This window comes from Terrapene carolina, unplaced genomic scaffold, assembly GCF_002925995.2.
Source record: "Terrapene carolina triunguis isolate 2854851 unplaced genomic scaffold, T_m_triunguis-2.0 Scaffold675, whole genome shotgun sequence".
In the NCBI taxonomy this organism is placed as follows: domain Eukaryota; kingdom Metazoa; phylum Chordata; order Testudines; family Emydidae; genus Terrapene; species Terrapene triunguis.
This window is the reverse complement of record NW_020665026.1, coordinates 158,222-174,963: the sequence shown is the minus strand read 5'-3', so window position 1 is coordinate 174,963 and position 16,742 is coordinate 158,222. Positions and strand designations below refer to the sequence as shown.

Below are 16,742 nucleotides of genomic sequence, written 5' to 3'. Positions count from 1 at the left end.
GCCCTCCAGTGATACCAGCCAGGCCCTGGCCAATCCCCGCCCTCCAGCGCCACCCAACATGGCGTCCTCTGCCCTGTCCCAGCCCCCTCCCCTTGGCCAGGTCAGGTGCCCAGTGCTGGCCTTGATCCTGATGTGCCAGTGATCTGAATGTGCCAATAAACCAGCCGAACCCTCAGCCGTGTCCTGGTGCTGCAACATCCCAAGAGCGTGCCAGGCAGGGGGCCCCCGCAGACTGGCGCGGTTCTCCCCAGCTGCCCTATAGGTAATTCCTGGCTGAGACCTGCTCAGCGTGGCTGCTACCAGGCCCACCAGGGGGTGTCCAGAATTCCCAGGCTCTGCCTAAAGCCAGTCTCCTGGAAGTAAACCCTTAAAGGTCTGTCTACACTGCGCTGTAAACCCGGGCTCAGACTCAGGTTTGAGCTTAACCCCCTCCCCCTTCTGCCCACACACGAATCAGGCTGACTTGGGCCAGGAATCCCTCTGGACTTGGGCCCACGGACACTGCTGGGGGGGGTGGTCAGAGCCCGAGTCCCGCTGAGGCGCAGGTCCAAGCCCCATGTGGCCGCAGCCCCAAGTCAGAAGGGCTGTGTGCTGCAGTGTGGAGACGCCAGCACGGCGGGGAGCCCCGGGTCCCACAGCTGTAAGTGTGGATGCTGGAGCGTGGGCTTGGGAACACCAGTGCCATGAGCCCAGAGGCCACCGGTTACAGTGCAGTGTGGACACACCCCGAGCCTCAGCAGCTCCCAGCCAGGGCCACAGGGTGCCAGCAAGCCCCGTTTCCCACCGAGTCTCCCTGAAGGCTTCCCCTGGGTAGTCAGTGATGCCACGTCAGTGAGGAATTACAGCGGGAGTGGGCAGCTCCTGGCCCAGCGGGTCCCAGTACAGCCAGAAGCTCCCTCTGGTCACGGGTTGCACCTGCCCAGTGTCTGACTGCCCAAGCAGGCTGTGGTCAGTGCCCAGCTGCCTCTGCTTCCCCTGCCTGGGGTCTGAACGGACCATCCCTGAGGCTCCGGGGGCTTCCCTTTGACAGGGCGATTCCAGCCCAGACACGGTCCCACACCGGAGAGAATTAACCTTTCCACCCAGGAGGTAGCGCTCGCTAGTGGTGCCTACATGTTGCTCACAAACAGGACAAAAATCCCACGTTCATCACAGGGGGCAATTCCTGGCAGAGACTGGCTCCCCTGGCCCCACTTCTCCCTCCTTTGCCAGGCCGGCTCCCCCCACCTCGTGCCCAGGGCAGCGCTGTCCCCACACGAGGGGACACGACCCTTCAGCCATTCCAGCCCTGCCCCAGAGCTGCCCGCCGCCCCCAGCATACAGCACCCCCGCTGGGGGCCCGGAGGGGCCAGGCTGTTGTGATCACAGGCACGTGTCTGCTCTGCGAAGGGATGGGGTGTCGGTTTCCTTCTCACCCTCCTCTAGGGCACATGGGGGATCGGGGCTAGGGGGCAAGTGGGGGTGGGGAGGGAGGGAGGGATGGATCAGGGCTGGGTGGCTCAGGGCAGGGAGGGCTGAGTGGATCGGGGCTGAGCGGGCCAGGTGGATCGGGGCTGGGTGGACAGGGCAGGGGGGGGTCAGGGTGCATTCAGGTTGGGGGAGCTGGGCAGAGTGGGGTTGGGGGACTGGGCAGATCAGGGGGTTTTGGGGGGTGGGAGGGATGGATGGAATGAGGCTGCGGGGTCAGGGTGGATCAGGGTTGGGGGGGTGGAGAGGGGCAGGGCAGATTGGGGTTGGGGGAGGCAGGTGGAGGGGGTTGGGCAGAAGAGCATTGGGGGCAGGGCGGATCAGGGTGGGGGGCAGGTTAGAGAGGGGCTGGGGGGCAGAGTGGATTGGGGTGCGAGGGAGCAGGGCTGGAGCCGGGAGGTACTCTGGGAATTGGCCTCCTTCCTTCTCTGCACTGACACCTGCCATGCGCCCCCCGGGCCGGGTTGGGCCGGTCCAGAGCTGACCCAGCCCCCAGCTCTGCTGCTGTCCCTCAATCCTGACCCACAGCCCCCTGTTCCCCACGCCCCCAGCTCCCTCCATCACTCTCTTGCGCCTTCACTCCCCGCGGCGTGGGTCAGTGCCAGCTCCTTGCAACTTCCCTCGACTCCCCCCGCCCAACGCTCCGGCTCCTGGCCCCTCTCTTAGCACCCCTCAGCACCGGGTGCGCCGGCTTTGCCAGCCAAGAAAAGCCTCTTTGTGGCTGAGGAGGATTCTCTGGCAGGGAACCAGTTCACCAGATTTCAGCGGCTTCTTCTCCCGAGCATGGCCAGGGGAGGCAGAGACTCAGGGCCCTGTGGGGGATGCCCTGGTCTCCTTGCCTCCCCAGAACTGGGTGCAAATATCGCTCAGGTCGCAGAGGGATAACACTTTGGGATGGAAAAAGTTTGGCAAGACAGGTCACAGGGTAGGTCTAGGGGGCTGCGGGTCAGGACTGAGGGGCACTGGCAGAGCTGGGGGGGCAGGACTGGGATAACAAGGGGTCGGGGATTGAGGGGCTCTGGCAGAACTGGCGAGGCAGGACTGGGATAGCAAGGGGTCAGGGTTTGAGGGGCACTGGTAGAGCAGGGGGGGCAGGACTGGGATAGCAAGGGGTCGGGGATTGAGGGGCACTGGCAGAGCTGGGGGGTCGGGGGAGCTCAGGGCTGGGATAGTGGGGTATGTGTGAGATCCATTTCTTGCTTCTATAGGCACCCAAATTCCAGAGGTTCCCTCCAACCCAATCTCGGGGGGGGGGGACTCCTCCCTCTCGCCCTCCCCACTCAGGGTCATGGCCCACGCGGCCCCCTCCCTCTCCCTTCAGGCTTGGCGGCTTGTTCTGCCGGGCGGGTTGAGGCAGGTTTTGCTGACCCCGCTGTTTCGTCAGTCGAGGTGACTCAGGCAGCGACACCCTGGCAGGGCCCTGGCTGCACCGGGAACCACCCGTAGAGCGGGAGCGACGCCCACATGGGGCTGGGATCGCCCCCTCCTCCCCCACACAGTGCCAGGAGCAGCCGGAGATTCCCGCCAGCCCCCGGAGGTGGCCGATTCCTGGTCATGTTGCCTAAGGCTTGTAGCTGACGGGCAGGGGGTGAGTGGGGCTGGAGCTTGGCCAGAGATGGCACCGTTGGGGTTTTTGGCACTCCGGCTGCGAAGGGCCCAATCCTGCCCCCAGGTTCCTAGCACCACCGCACCCTGGGGCGGACGACTCCCACCATCCCCCACAGGAGAAATTTAGGGCCAGCTTCTTAAAGGTGTTGCAAAAGCGTCTATGTGCCTAACTCCCCTGGGTGCTTCTGCCCTAGACTCCTGTATCGACCTGGCCCAGAAGGCCTTGTCCACAAGCAGCATCCGCAGAGCAGGGGCTTGAAGCCAAGGCCGAGGGGGGTCAGCCCAATGCCTCGTCCCTAGCCCAGCCTTCGACCCTAGGCCGGTGCATCGGTGCTGCTACATCAATGCAACGAGCTGCTGTGCAGACCCTCCCCCAGCAGGCTCCCCCATGCCACGGTGCCCACTCTGAGCTGGGGGTGGGGGGCATGTTCTACAAGGACGCTGGCAAAGGGGCTTAAAAAGCAGATCCCCACCCCCGGCTGTGAGGGTGAAATCCCAAGAGGGATCTGTCCTGCAAAGGAAGGTGCCAGGAACCCGAGCTGTGCGCTGCCACCCCCACCCCACTGCGCTGGGCACAGGGAAGGAAGTGACCATTGTAGGCCGACCCTGCCTGGCCTGCACGGTGCCCAGTGCAGAGCGGATCTGGCTGCGTCACGCTCCCTGCAGCTGGTGTCAACGGGTGGCGCTCCATTGGAGTTACTGCGGATCTATGCCCAGAGATCTAAAAGGCTGTTTGGGGCCAGGCAGCCCATCCCTGGAGTCCAGGGCACGGCAGCTCCCACTGGCGCCTCTCCTGGCTTTGGTCTGGTTTGAAATGCCCCTGCCCTTCCCCCCAGCCCAACCCAGGGCGCTGCCGGCCAGCCTTCCCTAGCGTCCCCTGTACAAGCAGGGCAGCCTCCTATGTATTCCATGGATTGTGCCCTCCTGGCTGGTGTGGCTGTGTCTCTGCTGCCCTCTGCTAGATGGAATCGGAACTGTGTTTCATAGCCTCTATACTGCCCTTTCTGAGTGGTGATTCTCCATGGTCCAGTGGGCAGTAGGGGCCTGTGCTCTTGGGGCAGGTGGTTGTTGCAGTATCTTCTTGCCCTCCTGCCTCTCTTCAGGCCCCTGGTTGTAGGATGACCAGATAGCAAGTGTGAAAAATTGGGACAGGGGGTGGGGGGTAATAGGTACCTATATAAGAAAAAGCCCCCAAAATCAGAACTGTCCCTATAGAATTGGGACAGCTGGTCACCCTACCCTGGTTGTGCCCCTCAAGGGTGTTCACCCCCCTCCCCCTGAGCAGCAATGGCTTTAGCTTGCCATTTAGCCCAGGCATGGGGCAGACGCAGCGTCTCTGGGCTGCCAGGTGCCCGCAGCCATGGCCCGGGGAAACGGGAGCGGAGCAGGAGGCCGTGCCCAGAAGAGGGAGGGTGGTGACGTGCCGTAGCGGCGTTCGAGTGACAGCCCGGCGCAGTCAGAGTGCGTGAGACGGCTGCAGGCTGCCACAGGCGGCTCGCCCAGCTCGGGGCTGAGTAACAGGACGGTTCAGCGTTTCTGTCTCGCGCTGACTCACGGCTACTGCCCAGGAGGGCTGGACAGACTCAGGGACCTGCCTGGGTCGGGGGCCTGGGCCAGGGGGGCTGGGCTGGGCTGGGGGACTGGGCCTGTGCTTCCTTGGCATCCCATCAGCTTGTGTAGAACTCAGGCTTTCAGTAAGGAGTCCCCCCCCGGCCATGGGCAGCACGGCCTACTGGGTCAGGGCCTCTGGAGTTCTGGGTTCAATCCCTGCCTACGGCACAGGCACCCGATGCGCCCTGGGGCGTCCCTGAGCCTCTCCGGGCTGTAGTTCCCCTAGGTGACATGGGGACAATAACCTGTAGCCTGTGAGTGCTCCGGGCAGGGGCTGGGGCGCTCGGTGTCTGGCCATGACAGCACCAGTCACCTTAACGCCCCCCTGCCGTGGCTCCACTGGGGCGCCGGAGGAGAAGCTGGGCTGGGGGCACCCTCGGGAGGTGGCTCTCCTTACAACAGGGATACGTCCCGGCGCTAACGGGGGGAGGGGTGGGCTGCACTTGGAACCCAGCAAGGGGGTGTTCACGGCGTGCGCTGGACGAGGGCAGTGACAAACGATGTGTGAGTGTGCGACAGACACTCGCTCGCCCGCTGGTGCCCAGCGGGCGGCAGCGCCCAGGGAGGATAAAAGCCCTACTATTAGTGGTGGGGGGACATGCTCCATTGGGGGGTGCGGCAGAGGCTGCACTTTGCACCCCATGCTCCCAGGGGCTGCCCTGGGGCCACAGCTCAGCTGGCAACCGGGCGCGCTGGCTCTGTGGCCCGCTGCAGTTTGCCAGGCTGTCCTGGGTCCGATTGCCTCCTCGGGCCCGTCTCCGAGCTCCGTGCCTGCCCAGTGCATGGCTAATTCCCCCTGTGCACATCTAACACCCCCCACATCTCCCAGAAGTCGGCTCGTCTCCACCGTGCAGGGTTTAGGAAGCGGAGATGTCAGGAGCCCAATTCCCTCACCCCGTGGGACTCTCAGACCCAGGGTTATTCTAGCCCTTATGTCACCAGCTGGGAAACTGGCCTCCTGCCAGCCTGGGTGACTCCTGGGACCCCTGGAAGCGTCTACACTTCGCTGCAGATGGGGATGGGCTGGGTGTATGCGTGTGTATCAGTATTTCTGCGTATGGATCTGGGTGTGTGTATGGATCAGTGTGTCTGTGTGGATCAGCATGTATTTGTGTGTATATGTATCTGTGTATCGGTGTGTGTTTCTGTGTACCTGCCTCTCCTTTAGAGGGCCCTGCCAGTCCGGCCCGGGGTGGAGTCTTCTTCTGATGATCCATCAGGTCCCGGGGCGACAGCGGCGGGGACGAGTCCAGGAGCCGTGGGGTGGGGACAGCTGAAGGAATGCCTGGAAAATATGAATGTGCACAAACCAGTGGGGCTGGATGTTGGGCAGCCGGGGGCCTCCTGCCGATCCACAGAACCCAACCCACCGCTGACAGCAGCTGTTTGAAAAACTAACAGAGAGCAGGGGAGGGGGGAGTGTCTGTGTGTGTAATTGTGTGTGTGTGAGAGACAGTGCGAGTGTGTAACTCTGCGTGTGTGCGTGTGTGGTACCCACCTGCCAGCGAAGAGAGGAGAGCAATTCCTAGCAGTCACCGCCGGCTAAATCTCATCAGTCCCAGTGAAACCACCCAGCACAGCCTGTTCCCACCCAGAGGATAGCCGGCCGTGAGCAATAAAATCACCAGCCAGATAACCTGCTGGGAACTGGGCTAGAATTACCCACCACGTGGAGGAAAGATGTAACATATCCGGCGTTTAATAAACATGGGATACACTCAGCCTCTCCTTATCTAATCTCCCCTGCCCTAACCTTCTCTCTCCTAATCCAAATGGATACAGTCGATCTAATCTACCCTCTCCCTGGCCGCACCACCTTCCGCCAAACAGAATCTAGAAGCTCCCGCTTTTGAATCAGGTCTTTGCCTCGCCAAACCTGATTCACAAAATTCATTGCCTCTTTCCCAGGCCAGGTCTATGTGGGGAAGTTCCAGTGGTTTAATTCAAGTCCGTTTGAAAACCGATTTAGAGAGAAACTACTGCAAGGCCTCGTGTGGACGCTCCTCTTTCAGTTAACAGCGACTCCTTGTGGTTTAACTGAAGTCGATTCCTAACTGAGTCGGGAAAGAACTCAATCGAAATAACCCTCCTGAAACAGAAATGGGCGCCTCCACGCAGGGCCCTGCACCAGTATAATGTGCCAATCACACCTGGAATCAGAGCGCTGCATCTGTCTCATGTAGACAGTCCCAGGTGCTGATGCACAGGTCCCACCTGGCCGATGGGAAGGAAATGGCAAATAGCACTGTATCATGTCTGGGGAGGAGGGTCCAGGGCACCTCAGGGACCAGCGTCAGGCCCTGGCTTGAGAACTTTGGATGAAAAGTGCTGTAGAAGAACGGAGTACGAGCATTCATTTTGTACAGCGCCTGGCACAACAGGGCCCTGATCTTGGTTGGGGTCCGGCCCAATCAGACCATGATCTCAAACATAAAGTCAGAGAGTTTAAGGCCAGAAAAGACCACCTCATCATGTAGTCTGACCCCCTCGTCTACCACAGGCCACCAACACAACCCAGCCTCGCACACTAAACCCAGCGACTGAAACTGTCCTGCTGAACAACAGAAGTGTGAAGCCAATGCAGTGCACCACACCTGTTACCATGTCCGGCCAAAAGATTCACATGTTCCTGGATTCCAAGGCTAGCAGGGACCTCGGTGATCATCGGTCTGACCTCCTGGACAGCACCGGCCAAAGAACTGCCCCAAAATAACTCCCAGAGCTGATCCGTTAGCAAAACATCCCATCTTGACTTGAAAATAGCCAGCCATGGAGAATCCACCACAGCCCGTGGTAAATTGTTCCCGTGGTTAATTATTCTCACCCTTAAAATTTACACCTTATCAGAGGTCAGAGTCTGTGCATCACCTGGCACAATGGGTCCCTGATCTCTGATTGGGCCCCTACACAATGGTACAATAGAAATCATCCTTATAATGAGCCGAGTCAATGGTCGGAGGACAGGGGCGAACAGCACGGTAATGAAATTGACAAGGTCAAAGGAAAGCAGGAGCTGAGAGAAATGATACAAAGGGAGGCTAGAAACACCGGCAGGAAACGCCAAAGTGAGATTCAGGCTGGCGGAGTTGGAGCAGATCAGCCAGTGAGGAACGCGGGAATGGTCTGCGTTGCAGGAGCCAAGCACAGACCCAAGGGCCCATTCTGTCACCAGTGTGCTGCTCTGACACCGTGTCACCCCTCTGCTGGGCAGTAGCAGGTGTCTGGGGGCCTTGCAGTTCAGCCTGGCCAGTGGAGGAGAAATTAGTGACGTGGAGTCCAGGGCTATTCTAAGTGTAACTTGTGGGTTTACACACATGCACCAGTTCTGGAGCAGGGATGGCCACAAACAGCGCACGAGGTCTCTCCCAGGAATCTCAGCCCAGTGCGAACACCTGGTTCCCAGGGAGTGACTCTACCTCAGTAATTGACTCCAACCACTCGCCCTGCTTGCACCAAACTCTGCATCACCCATCCATTAACTCCATCACAGCATGTCTCCCAAAAGTCCAAACTTGCTCACACTGCTAAGAACGAACACTTGGAAGGCTGTGGTACAGCGCCCCCTGGTGACGCCAGCCACAACAGTGCTACTGACATTGACTAGGGTTATACAAGTTACTCCTAGAGCCTGCAGAAATTACCAGGGGCTCAGACCCGTCCTCTAGGATTTTGGAACCATCCTAATGGATTCTCTAGCAGGGAGAGGATGAAGGCTAAGGACTGTCTGGATTCCCCAGGGGATGTTTGCAGGGCCCCTCCTGGGGGGAATTTCACCTTTTGAGTGTTTGTGTTCCACAACTCCTCCGCCCCCCCCCCCCCCCGCCGCGCCTGTTGCTGCTGCGGGTGTTGTTGACCTTGGCTCACGCTCACTGGGTGTAAGCGAGATGCAGGTTACAGATCTTCCAGTCTGGCAGCAAAATAAACAACTTTTTAAAGAAACAGAGGCGCCAAATATCCTCCTACTACCGCAGCTACTGTATTCCTTGAGTTAGCAGGGCCCAGGCTGGGTTTGCTGGGCCTGGGAGCTGCAGCAGGGAGCCAGGAGCTAACGCTGGTCTGGAATGCAGCAGGCTGGGTGCCACAGATCCACAGGGTCAGTGCTACGACCCCCAGCTTTGGAACTGTCTCTTGGAGGAACCCTTCAGGGGGTCAGACCCTGACGGGCAGAGCCGTAACTAGCTATTTTTGGGCCTGAGGCAAGAATATAAAATTGCACCCTCCCCGCTCCATATAATTTCACAGTAGTTACTTTGTAAAAAAAATATATATATATGTAAATAACAAGAATAATAATGATAACAGAACGTTTATTTATTTTAATCATAAGATCCGCATACAAAATCAACTAATACATATAAGGTGTGCATCATAGTGCATCATGGACTGTGGGCACAGGGGCGGAGCTCGCAGCCGCGCGTCCCTGTCGGGGTTGGACCTCACAGCCCGGCGCAGCGGCCGGGGCTCGTAGCCCCGCAGCTCCACACAGGGGTCGGGGTTGGGGCTCGCAGATCACAGCCGCGCGCCTGGGTTGGGGCTCATAGCCCCGCAGCTCCACACAGGGGTCGGGGCTCGCAACTTGCAGCTGCATGCCGGGGTCGGGGCTCGCTACCCCCCACATAACCGGGTTGCGACCCCCCGAGGGGTCGCGACCCCCAGTTTGAGACCCAATGCTTTATAATTACTGTAGGGTGTATTCTATTTATTGTCCATTTACATTGTACATTTGTCATGACACAATGTGCATATTATGTGATTATAATTTTTCATAAAATAATAAGAATTAAAAAACTTCATTTGTCTTTTTCTGCGCCCCTCAGCTTTATGCGCCCGAGGCAAGTGCCTCACTCGCCTTGCCCTTGTTATGGCACAGCCGATGGGTCTCGCTCTTCCTCCAGGGTAAGCCATGTGGCCTCACCCATCCTTGACTGAACCTCGGGGGCTCCAGCCCTCCTGCTTCACCCCGTGAGAGAGTCCAGCCGAGTCAGACCCCTGGGACAGACGTGTCCACTCCGCAGGGATTAACGCACCTCGCCCAGCACTTGCAGGGTGCGGTATTAGTCACCTGGAGCCCAGCAGTGGAAGTCCTTAGATTAGCACAGATGGTAGCAGCACAGACCAGTCTGGTCGGCCCAGAGCCCAGCCATGCTGCAGTGAACCCCATGTTCAGGCTCCGTCTATCTCTGTCTGGCCCCCTCAGTTCCCAAGTGAGAGCCCCCCACTCCCTCCAGTAGCCAACTCTTACCCTCCTCCCCCACCTCACACCTTCCCAGTCCTTTGGGGGGGGGGGTCTGTGGTCAGCCTCCCTGCTGCGAGGTGGGGAAATCCATCTCCCGCTTGCTGGCTGTCAATGCCTGGTGATTGGCTTTGCCATTGTCGGCTCGGATTCTCCTTTGATATGGGGGTGGCCTCGGCCAGTCCTTTTTAATGAGGCTCAGACGGCTAGGCACCGTGCACTCCTGCATCTCTCAGCCTGCTCTGAGAGCAAACTTAGGCCTTTTCCCCACACTGGGTAGCCATGCAAAATATAAGGGAAACTGAGGCACGCATAGGGTTCCTAAACATTTTACAGAAAAGTCCCACTGCGACCCACCAGGCATGTTCTGAGCACCAGGATCTGCCTCTGCAGATGGAGCCTGTTGCCTTGCTTGTTTCAAGGAGGCATTTTCCCCAGCTCTATTTGGGATCCGCTCAGTTCAGTTGTCACAGGTGAGGCGAGCGGTGGTCTCACACAAGGACTGGAACCATTGTTTATCTCCCTGGGAGCTGCTGTTTTCCTGATAAAGTCTGGGCCTGGAATTGCCTCTCTCCATTAGAGTGAGCAGAGAGGAGGAATCAGCTCTGGATTCTCTTCACACACACACCAGCCTTGCTCCATTTGTGCCAGAGAAATTATTCTTGATTTACACCGGTGAGGCCGAGAGGAGCATCGGGGTCGAGCGGCTGTAATTCAGACATTTGCAGAGATTCCTAGATTCCAAGGCCAGACGGGACCGTTACGATCATCTCGTCTGCCTCAGAATCACCAAGCGCCCCCAAAATCCTGAGAGCAGCTTCAAAATCAGGAGATTTTTGCACGACTAAATTAATTAACAGAACCCCAACATTTGCCTTCTGGGCTTTGAGCTGTTGGGGAATCACATTTTCAAGCTTTTCTCTAGCACCACAAGAGATAGGGACCTGACTTTTTCATTTAAGTGAAGCAGACACCCCCCCGTCATCACAGGACTCCTGGAGCTGAGGCCTTAAGAACCCCCCCCCCCCCAACACACACACACAACATATCACAGGAGTTGCCAACATCGCACTGAGCTGTGTAGTCCCGACCGGAATCCAACCTTCCTGTTGCAAGGCCCAATAACTGCTGGTTTCGCCACATTATCTCCCCGAAATCCAAACTCCAACCCCAGCCCACCAGCCGCCCAAGAGCAGCCCTGGCAGCTGGCCAAGGCGAGAGATTTCACATCCTGTGACTCAAATCCAGGGCAGGCTGATGAATGGGCTAATTCCCGCCCGCTGGGCCCTTGGGAAAATGCTACTTCTGCTTTTGTTGTTTTCATTCCGTTCCTTTGACGTTGGTTTGCTAGACCCTTGGTTTGAATGTGCGAGCGACTGCAGAACTTACCTTGCAGCCCGTGTTTGAAAGTCTCTGGGGTCCCTTCCGGCCCTGTCGTTGAAGTCCAGCCTACAACGTGAGACACTGAGAGAGGCTCCCCTGCGTACCCCAGAGCCCAATGGGTTTTGGTGAGCAAAGGCTGCCCCGACTTTGGCACCGGGAGAGGGCTCACGGCTCAGCCTCTCGAGCAGATGGAGGTGCCTAAAGCCCTTTGAGGGGCAGGGTTCAGGCCAGACCCCTCTCCTGGGCATTTCCTGCTCCAATTTCTGGCTTCTGTGCAGCCCATTCTCAGGCACCAAGCTCCCCCAGGGCATGGTACAGGGAGCCCGGGCTGGGGGCCGGACGTAGGGCTAAGGACCACGGTGGGCGGCAGGCACCTGAAGTTTGGTGTTGCCCACTGAACCTACATGGATCTAGCCCGCAAGTCCCACAGAGAGTCTGTGGTGGGGCAGGGAATTGAACCACAGATTTTAACTCATACCCTAACCCCTGGGCCAGCCGTCACGGCTATGGGATGAACCCCGGTGGCAGCCTGGGGGGCAGCCAGAGGAGGAGAGTGAGGCAGAGGGGCCATGTCTCATGTCCAACCCCACAGCGAGCTCATGCTAGAGCAGGGGCCGGAACCCCACAACCCGCATGCCGCCTTCTGCCCAGCAGGATCCCTGCCCTGGCGCCCTGGGACACGCCAGGCTGATGCGCTGGGCCCTAGTCTAGGGCTGGACTCTGGACTCAGCAACCCTCGCCCCTTCCCCCACCCCCTCAGACACAGCAGGGACACAGAAACACTCGTTAGAAACCCGCTGGGTGGTGCCAGGCCCAGCTCCGGGGAGACGGCCCAGCAGGGCTGGAGGGGCGGCCCGGGGGAAAGGCGCTGCTGCTGGGGGATGTAGGGCAAACCCCGCCCTTGTGCCTGTCTCCCCAGATCCGTAAAACGGTGACCGTGCCACTTCCTCCGGAAAGCCCTTTGGATGCCGAGAGGTGGGTATTAACGCTGGGCAGACCTTGCACACCCAGGCCACCGGCCCCGGGGTCTTCAGCTGTTCCGGGACCCCGCTGCCTCCCCTAGTGGCCTCCCCCCCTCCTCTGTATTCCCACCGCACTCTCTGTTGGCCTCACCCCAGTTCTTGGGGGTCCACCCGGGCCAGGCTGGGCAGTCAGCCAGCTCACGCCCCCCACCCCCTCCTCCTGGCAGACCCGGGGCCCCGATCCCACGGGGCGGGCCCGGAGCCGGAGCCTGTCGCATCCGCCCAGCGAAGCGGGGAGGGCTCGGGCTGGTTTCCCCGGGACGAGGCCGCGCCCCTTTGGAGAAACACCTGTTCCGACCTGCCAGACAGGTTCCCCCCCCCTCCCCCCCGCGCCCGGGCGATGCTGGGCGAGCAGCTTGGGGAGCCTCGAAGCGCAGCGCGGCCGAGCGGGGAGCGCAACCAGCGGCCGGGCATGAGCCAGCGACCCAGCGGGCCCTGAGCGCACGAGGCCCGGCCCCCGGGGGATCCGCGCGCCCAGCTGCAAGGGACCCCCCCACCCAGGGGACAACCCCCCCCCAGGCACCGCGCTCGCTCACGGAGGAAGATCCCGGCCCGGGGGGGCCGCTGTGAGTTCCCCACGCGTGTCGTGACAGCGACGTCATGAGCGGGTCCTTCGCACCGGCCCCGGCCCCCGCGGCTTGGAAACTCCTGCTGCTCTGCCTCGCAGCCTCCGGTGAGTCGCCCGGTCCCTTAGCCCGGCTCGGGGCAAAGAGCCGGGACAGGCTCCTGGGCAACTTGGAGCGAGGTTGCCTTGGTCCTGCCTCAGCGCGGGGGCCAGATTCGGGGGTTCCCCGGCGCCCTCCCAGCCCCCCATAAACACGGATCCGGGTTTGGATCCAGAGCTGCCTGCCTGGCTCTGGCCCTCTGCCCTCCATGCGCCCCGGACCCCGCCCTGCAGCGATGTGGGGCCCTGGATCTCCGCCTGAGAACCCCCTTCGGGTTTGGGGGGGTTCCTTTGTGTAGCCCCCTGATTGCAGTTCATCCCGCGGCTCAGATCCTGCAGGAAACCCAGTGCAGGGAGGGGGGGCTGGACAGGATCGGGCCCGTGGATAGGATCGGGCCCCGTGTGCTTGTGCAGAGTGCTATTGTTGTGCCCGTTGGTTGTCAGGTGTTTTCAAACATTCTCCTGCATGGAGAGTCCCTCCCCACTTTCCCCCTACAAGGCCTCCCCCCACACCCCATTGCAACCCCCACAAACCGAGCAACCCCCCTCCCCTGACCAGCTTGTGCAGCCCTGGAACTCGGGGTTCCACCCCAAGCGAAGGGAGCGCCTTGCGGGGCTGGTGGCTGGCTCTGGGGTGGGGGGCAGGCAGTGGGCCATTGGCTAAAGGGACTTCCAAGGGATAAGAAACTTGTTCCCTTGCAAAGGACTCTTTAGAAGTGAAATCATTGGTGCTGCCTTCCAAGGGGGGGGTGTGTGACCCCCCCCCCCCAGAGGGGCCCCCCAGAGCAAGCCGCCCCCCCGGCCCCCCCCAACCGGGGGTCTCTGCCCCCCCCCCCGTGCTACGTGTTGGCACCCCTCCCGCCCTCTCCCTGGCAGCCTCGCAGTGACTCGACAAATGCTGCCCCTTCCCAGCCCTGCCCCCTGTCAGCTGAGCTGCTGACTCAGGCTTTAGCCCTTTGGTGGTGGCTCCGAAGCAGCCGTGACTCAGAGCACGGCAGGATCATAACAAGCCGGGCTGGGCAGGGCCGGGCAGGTGAGCAGGTCCTCTGTGCCTGTAGAACGCTCGGCACAACGGGGCCCCGACCTGCTGGGGGTCTCTGAGCCCCACGGCGGCTCAGATGGGAAATGCTGACGCCCTGATGTTTCGGTTCTTGGCCTAGGAAACGGGCCAAAAGCTCAGCTGGTGTCAGTCCCCAGAACGCTACTGAAGCCAGGAGGGCGACTCCGCTTGACACCGGCTGAGGATCTGGCCTGAGAATGGGCCCGGGCCTCCTTCCTTCGTGCCCAGGCAGTCGTTCACAGCCGGGCCTCGTGGGTGTCCACGGCCCGTTGAGTAGCACGTGATGCCCGTTTCGCACTGGTGTGAACGAGGGCACGTGGCGCAGAGTGGATCGGGCAGCTGGTCTGACTTAGCTCAGTGTGCTGAGAGTGGATGCGCCAACATGTGCCCCCCGGGATCTGTGATGGCAGAGCAGCTGTTGCAGTGGGCAAAGGCAGAGCTAGCTGATATGGGGGAGGGAGCCCAGAGAGTGCCCCGGCCAGGGCACCAGGCCCACTGCGTGTGCTCAGGGCAGGCTTCGGGCCTTCCTTGTCTTGTGTAGCTGAGCGGAAGCTGCTGTGTGAACGGGACGCAGTTGGCACCTGTCTCTAGGACCAGGCCGCTGGCTGGTGACTGACTCTTAGATGGCACGTTGGCAGGGTGTGGTCCTGGCCAACCAGGCTCTTATTAGACAGGGTGTCAGCTCTGTGTGCCTCTGGCTCTGCAGCTAGAAACAACCACCAACCCCGACCCTACCGGGGGGCAAAGTGGGCAGGGGGGATGACCCCCACCCCCTGCCCGTGGGCTGCTGAGCTGCTCCCAAGAGCCTCCAGCTCCGACCACTGATCTGCGACGCTCCGGGGCTCACAGCCCACTGCCCTCAATGCCCACAAAGAGCTAATTTGCATGTTTAATTGACACCCACCTCTTTTAAGCATTGCTTCCATAAATGCACTCTAATCAATGCATATTAATAATAATGACGATGATCCCTTTATTAATTATGGGGGAAGGCTTCCGGTTTCCTCCGTTCGTCAGCTGAAGAAGGTTGGCGGTATTTAACCGGGCAAAGCCATTTCTGCCACCGCTGCGGGAACCCGGGCGCTGTTCACCGCAGGGGGGATGGGAGGCCAGGGCTGTGCTGATAACAATCCGCTCTTGGGGAGGAGCAGGTGTTTCCTCATCAGTCTCAAGGCTGCCTCCCTACAGTGTTGCCTTTTAGTGGGAGGCTGGAGTTATAAACCAGCTCTGCCTGTACATTCCTGCCCCATGAGGAGACTCTCGTCCATTTCATCACTGCACAGTCATTAGCTGCCTTCCAGACAGGTGACGGGAGGTTCTGCGCTTTTGCAGACTGTGTCAAGAGACGTTGCTTGTTTTCATTTAGAGAGGGGCCTGATCCTCCAAGTTCAGAGCTGGGTTCAAAGCTGGAGGCGGTCTGGATCCGGCGTTTAGATGTGGACCCGGCTATTGTGGGTACTGGATCCTGCCTCAGTGCAGGGGATGGATCAGATGACCTCTCCCTGTCCCTTCGAGCCCTACGTGTCTATGATTTGATGATTGTTCCCCCCTTGCCTCCTTCTCCGCTTCTGAGCTGATTAAAGGTGAAAGAACGGGATGAATCATGTACCCTCTTCACTGTTTTCTTTTCCCCCTTTCCCCCTCAGCTGGCCTGATGAAAACAGACACTTTCCTAGTCAGTTTCACTTCCTGGTTCTCATGTGCCAGCCCCTGGACTGCAAAGCTTGAGCCTGAGCGGGACACGGGGTCACTTGTCTGGAGCCACCTGTTCCCACTTGACGCCTAAGAAACCTACGATCCTGGGCGTGTTTCGTTCCATCTCGGTGTGTGGGGTGGGGGGGGGGTTAAAACCAACTAGATTTGGGGCAGAATTTGTGACTCACTCACTTGGCGTGACTGTGCCCGGGAGGAAGGTTCTGGAACCCAGACCGGGCCAGCCTGACACCAGCCACTGGCTCCGGCACAGGAGATGCTTTAGAACCCAAATCCAGCTCCACGTTTTGGATCCAAACCCCAGCTCCCAGGAACCGGTTTGGATCTGGATCCGAATGTTCCAGCTTTACTCTCCCCTGAGATCCTGGCAGGGGCTGAGGGAAGCTGGTGGGGGGGGAGATGCCTAGGTTATAATCTTCCTCCTTCCAGCTCCAGGATTCCTTGACACCTCCCCATGTTCCGCTTGTCTCTCCCAGTGTTAGTGACTCTTGGGCGTGGGGGTGGCTCCAGAACTCATTGTCTTCCCCTCCCTTATTCCCTTTCTCTTGGTTTCTCTGCCTATTGTATGTGTCCGGGCACATCCTCGCTCTGATCACACGCAATACCTGCTATAGGGGAAGCCAGGCGTCTCCTCCCAAAGCCATGCTCCGTAATCAGCTCTCAGCAGCCAGAGGGCTGCTAATTGTTTAATGCTCCGCGCTTGGTGAGGATCAGCGTGGGTCTTGCTGTAAACAGTGTGTGTGTCTGTGTGTGTGTGTGAGAGAGAGAGAGGCGGCAGGCAGGTGTGCAAGTGGCCTGGGGGCCCTGGGGGCTCTGTCCAGTCTCCAGGGAACCTCTCCTTTGACTCTGGTGGGAGTTGGATCAGGCCCCAGAAGCATGAGCCCCAGTCACAGGCACTAAAGGAGTCAGTCACTCCCCCGACTGGGAGTCAGCAGCCAGCTGGGGGGGTGGGTGGGTGTGTGTGTGTGTGGGTGTGTGTGT

The 16,742-nt window shown here is 59.9% G+C and overlaps 1 protein-coding gene across 1 annotated transcript in view; it reads left to right on the top strand.

Moving 5' to 3' along the window:
• Positions 1-12,110: 12,110 nt before the first annotated feature.
• Positions 12,111-16,742, top strand: part of NECTIN4 (nectin cell adhesion molecule 4) — a 54,714-nt gene continuing 50,082 nt past the window's right edge. Inside the window, exon 1 of the mRNA XM_029913492.1 lies at positions 12,111-12,277. Coding sequence (XP_029769352.1) covers positions 12,268-12,277 — 10 coding nt within the window. The 5' untranslated portion in view covers positions 12,111-12,267. The remainder of the gene's footprint in view (positions 12,278-16,742) is intronic.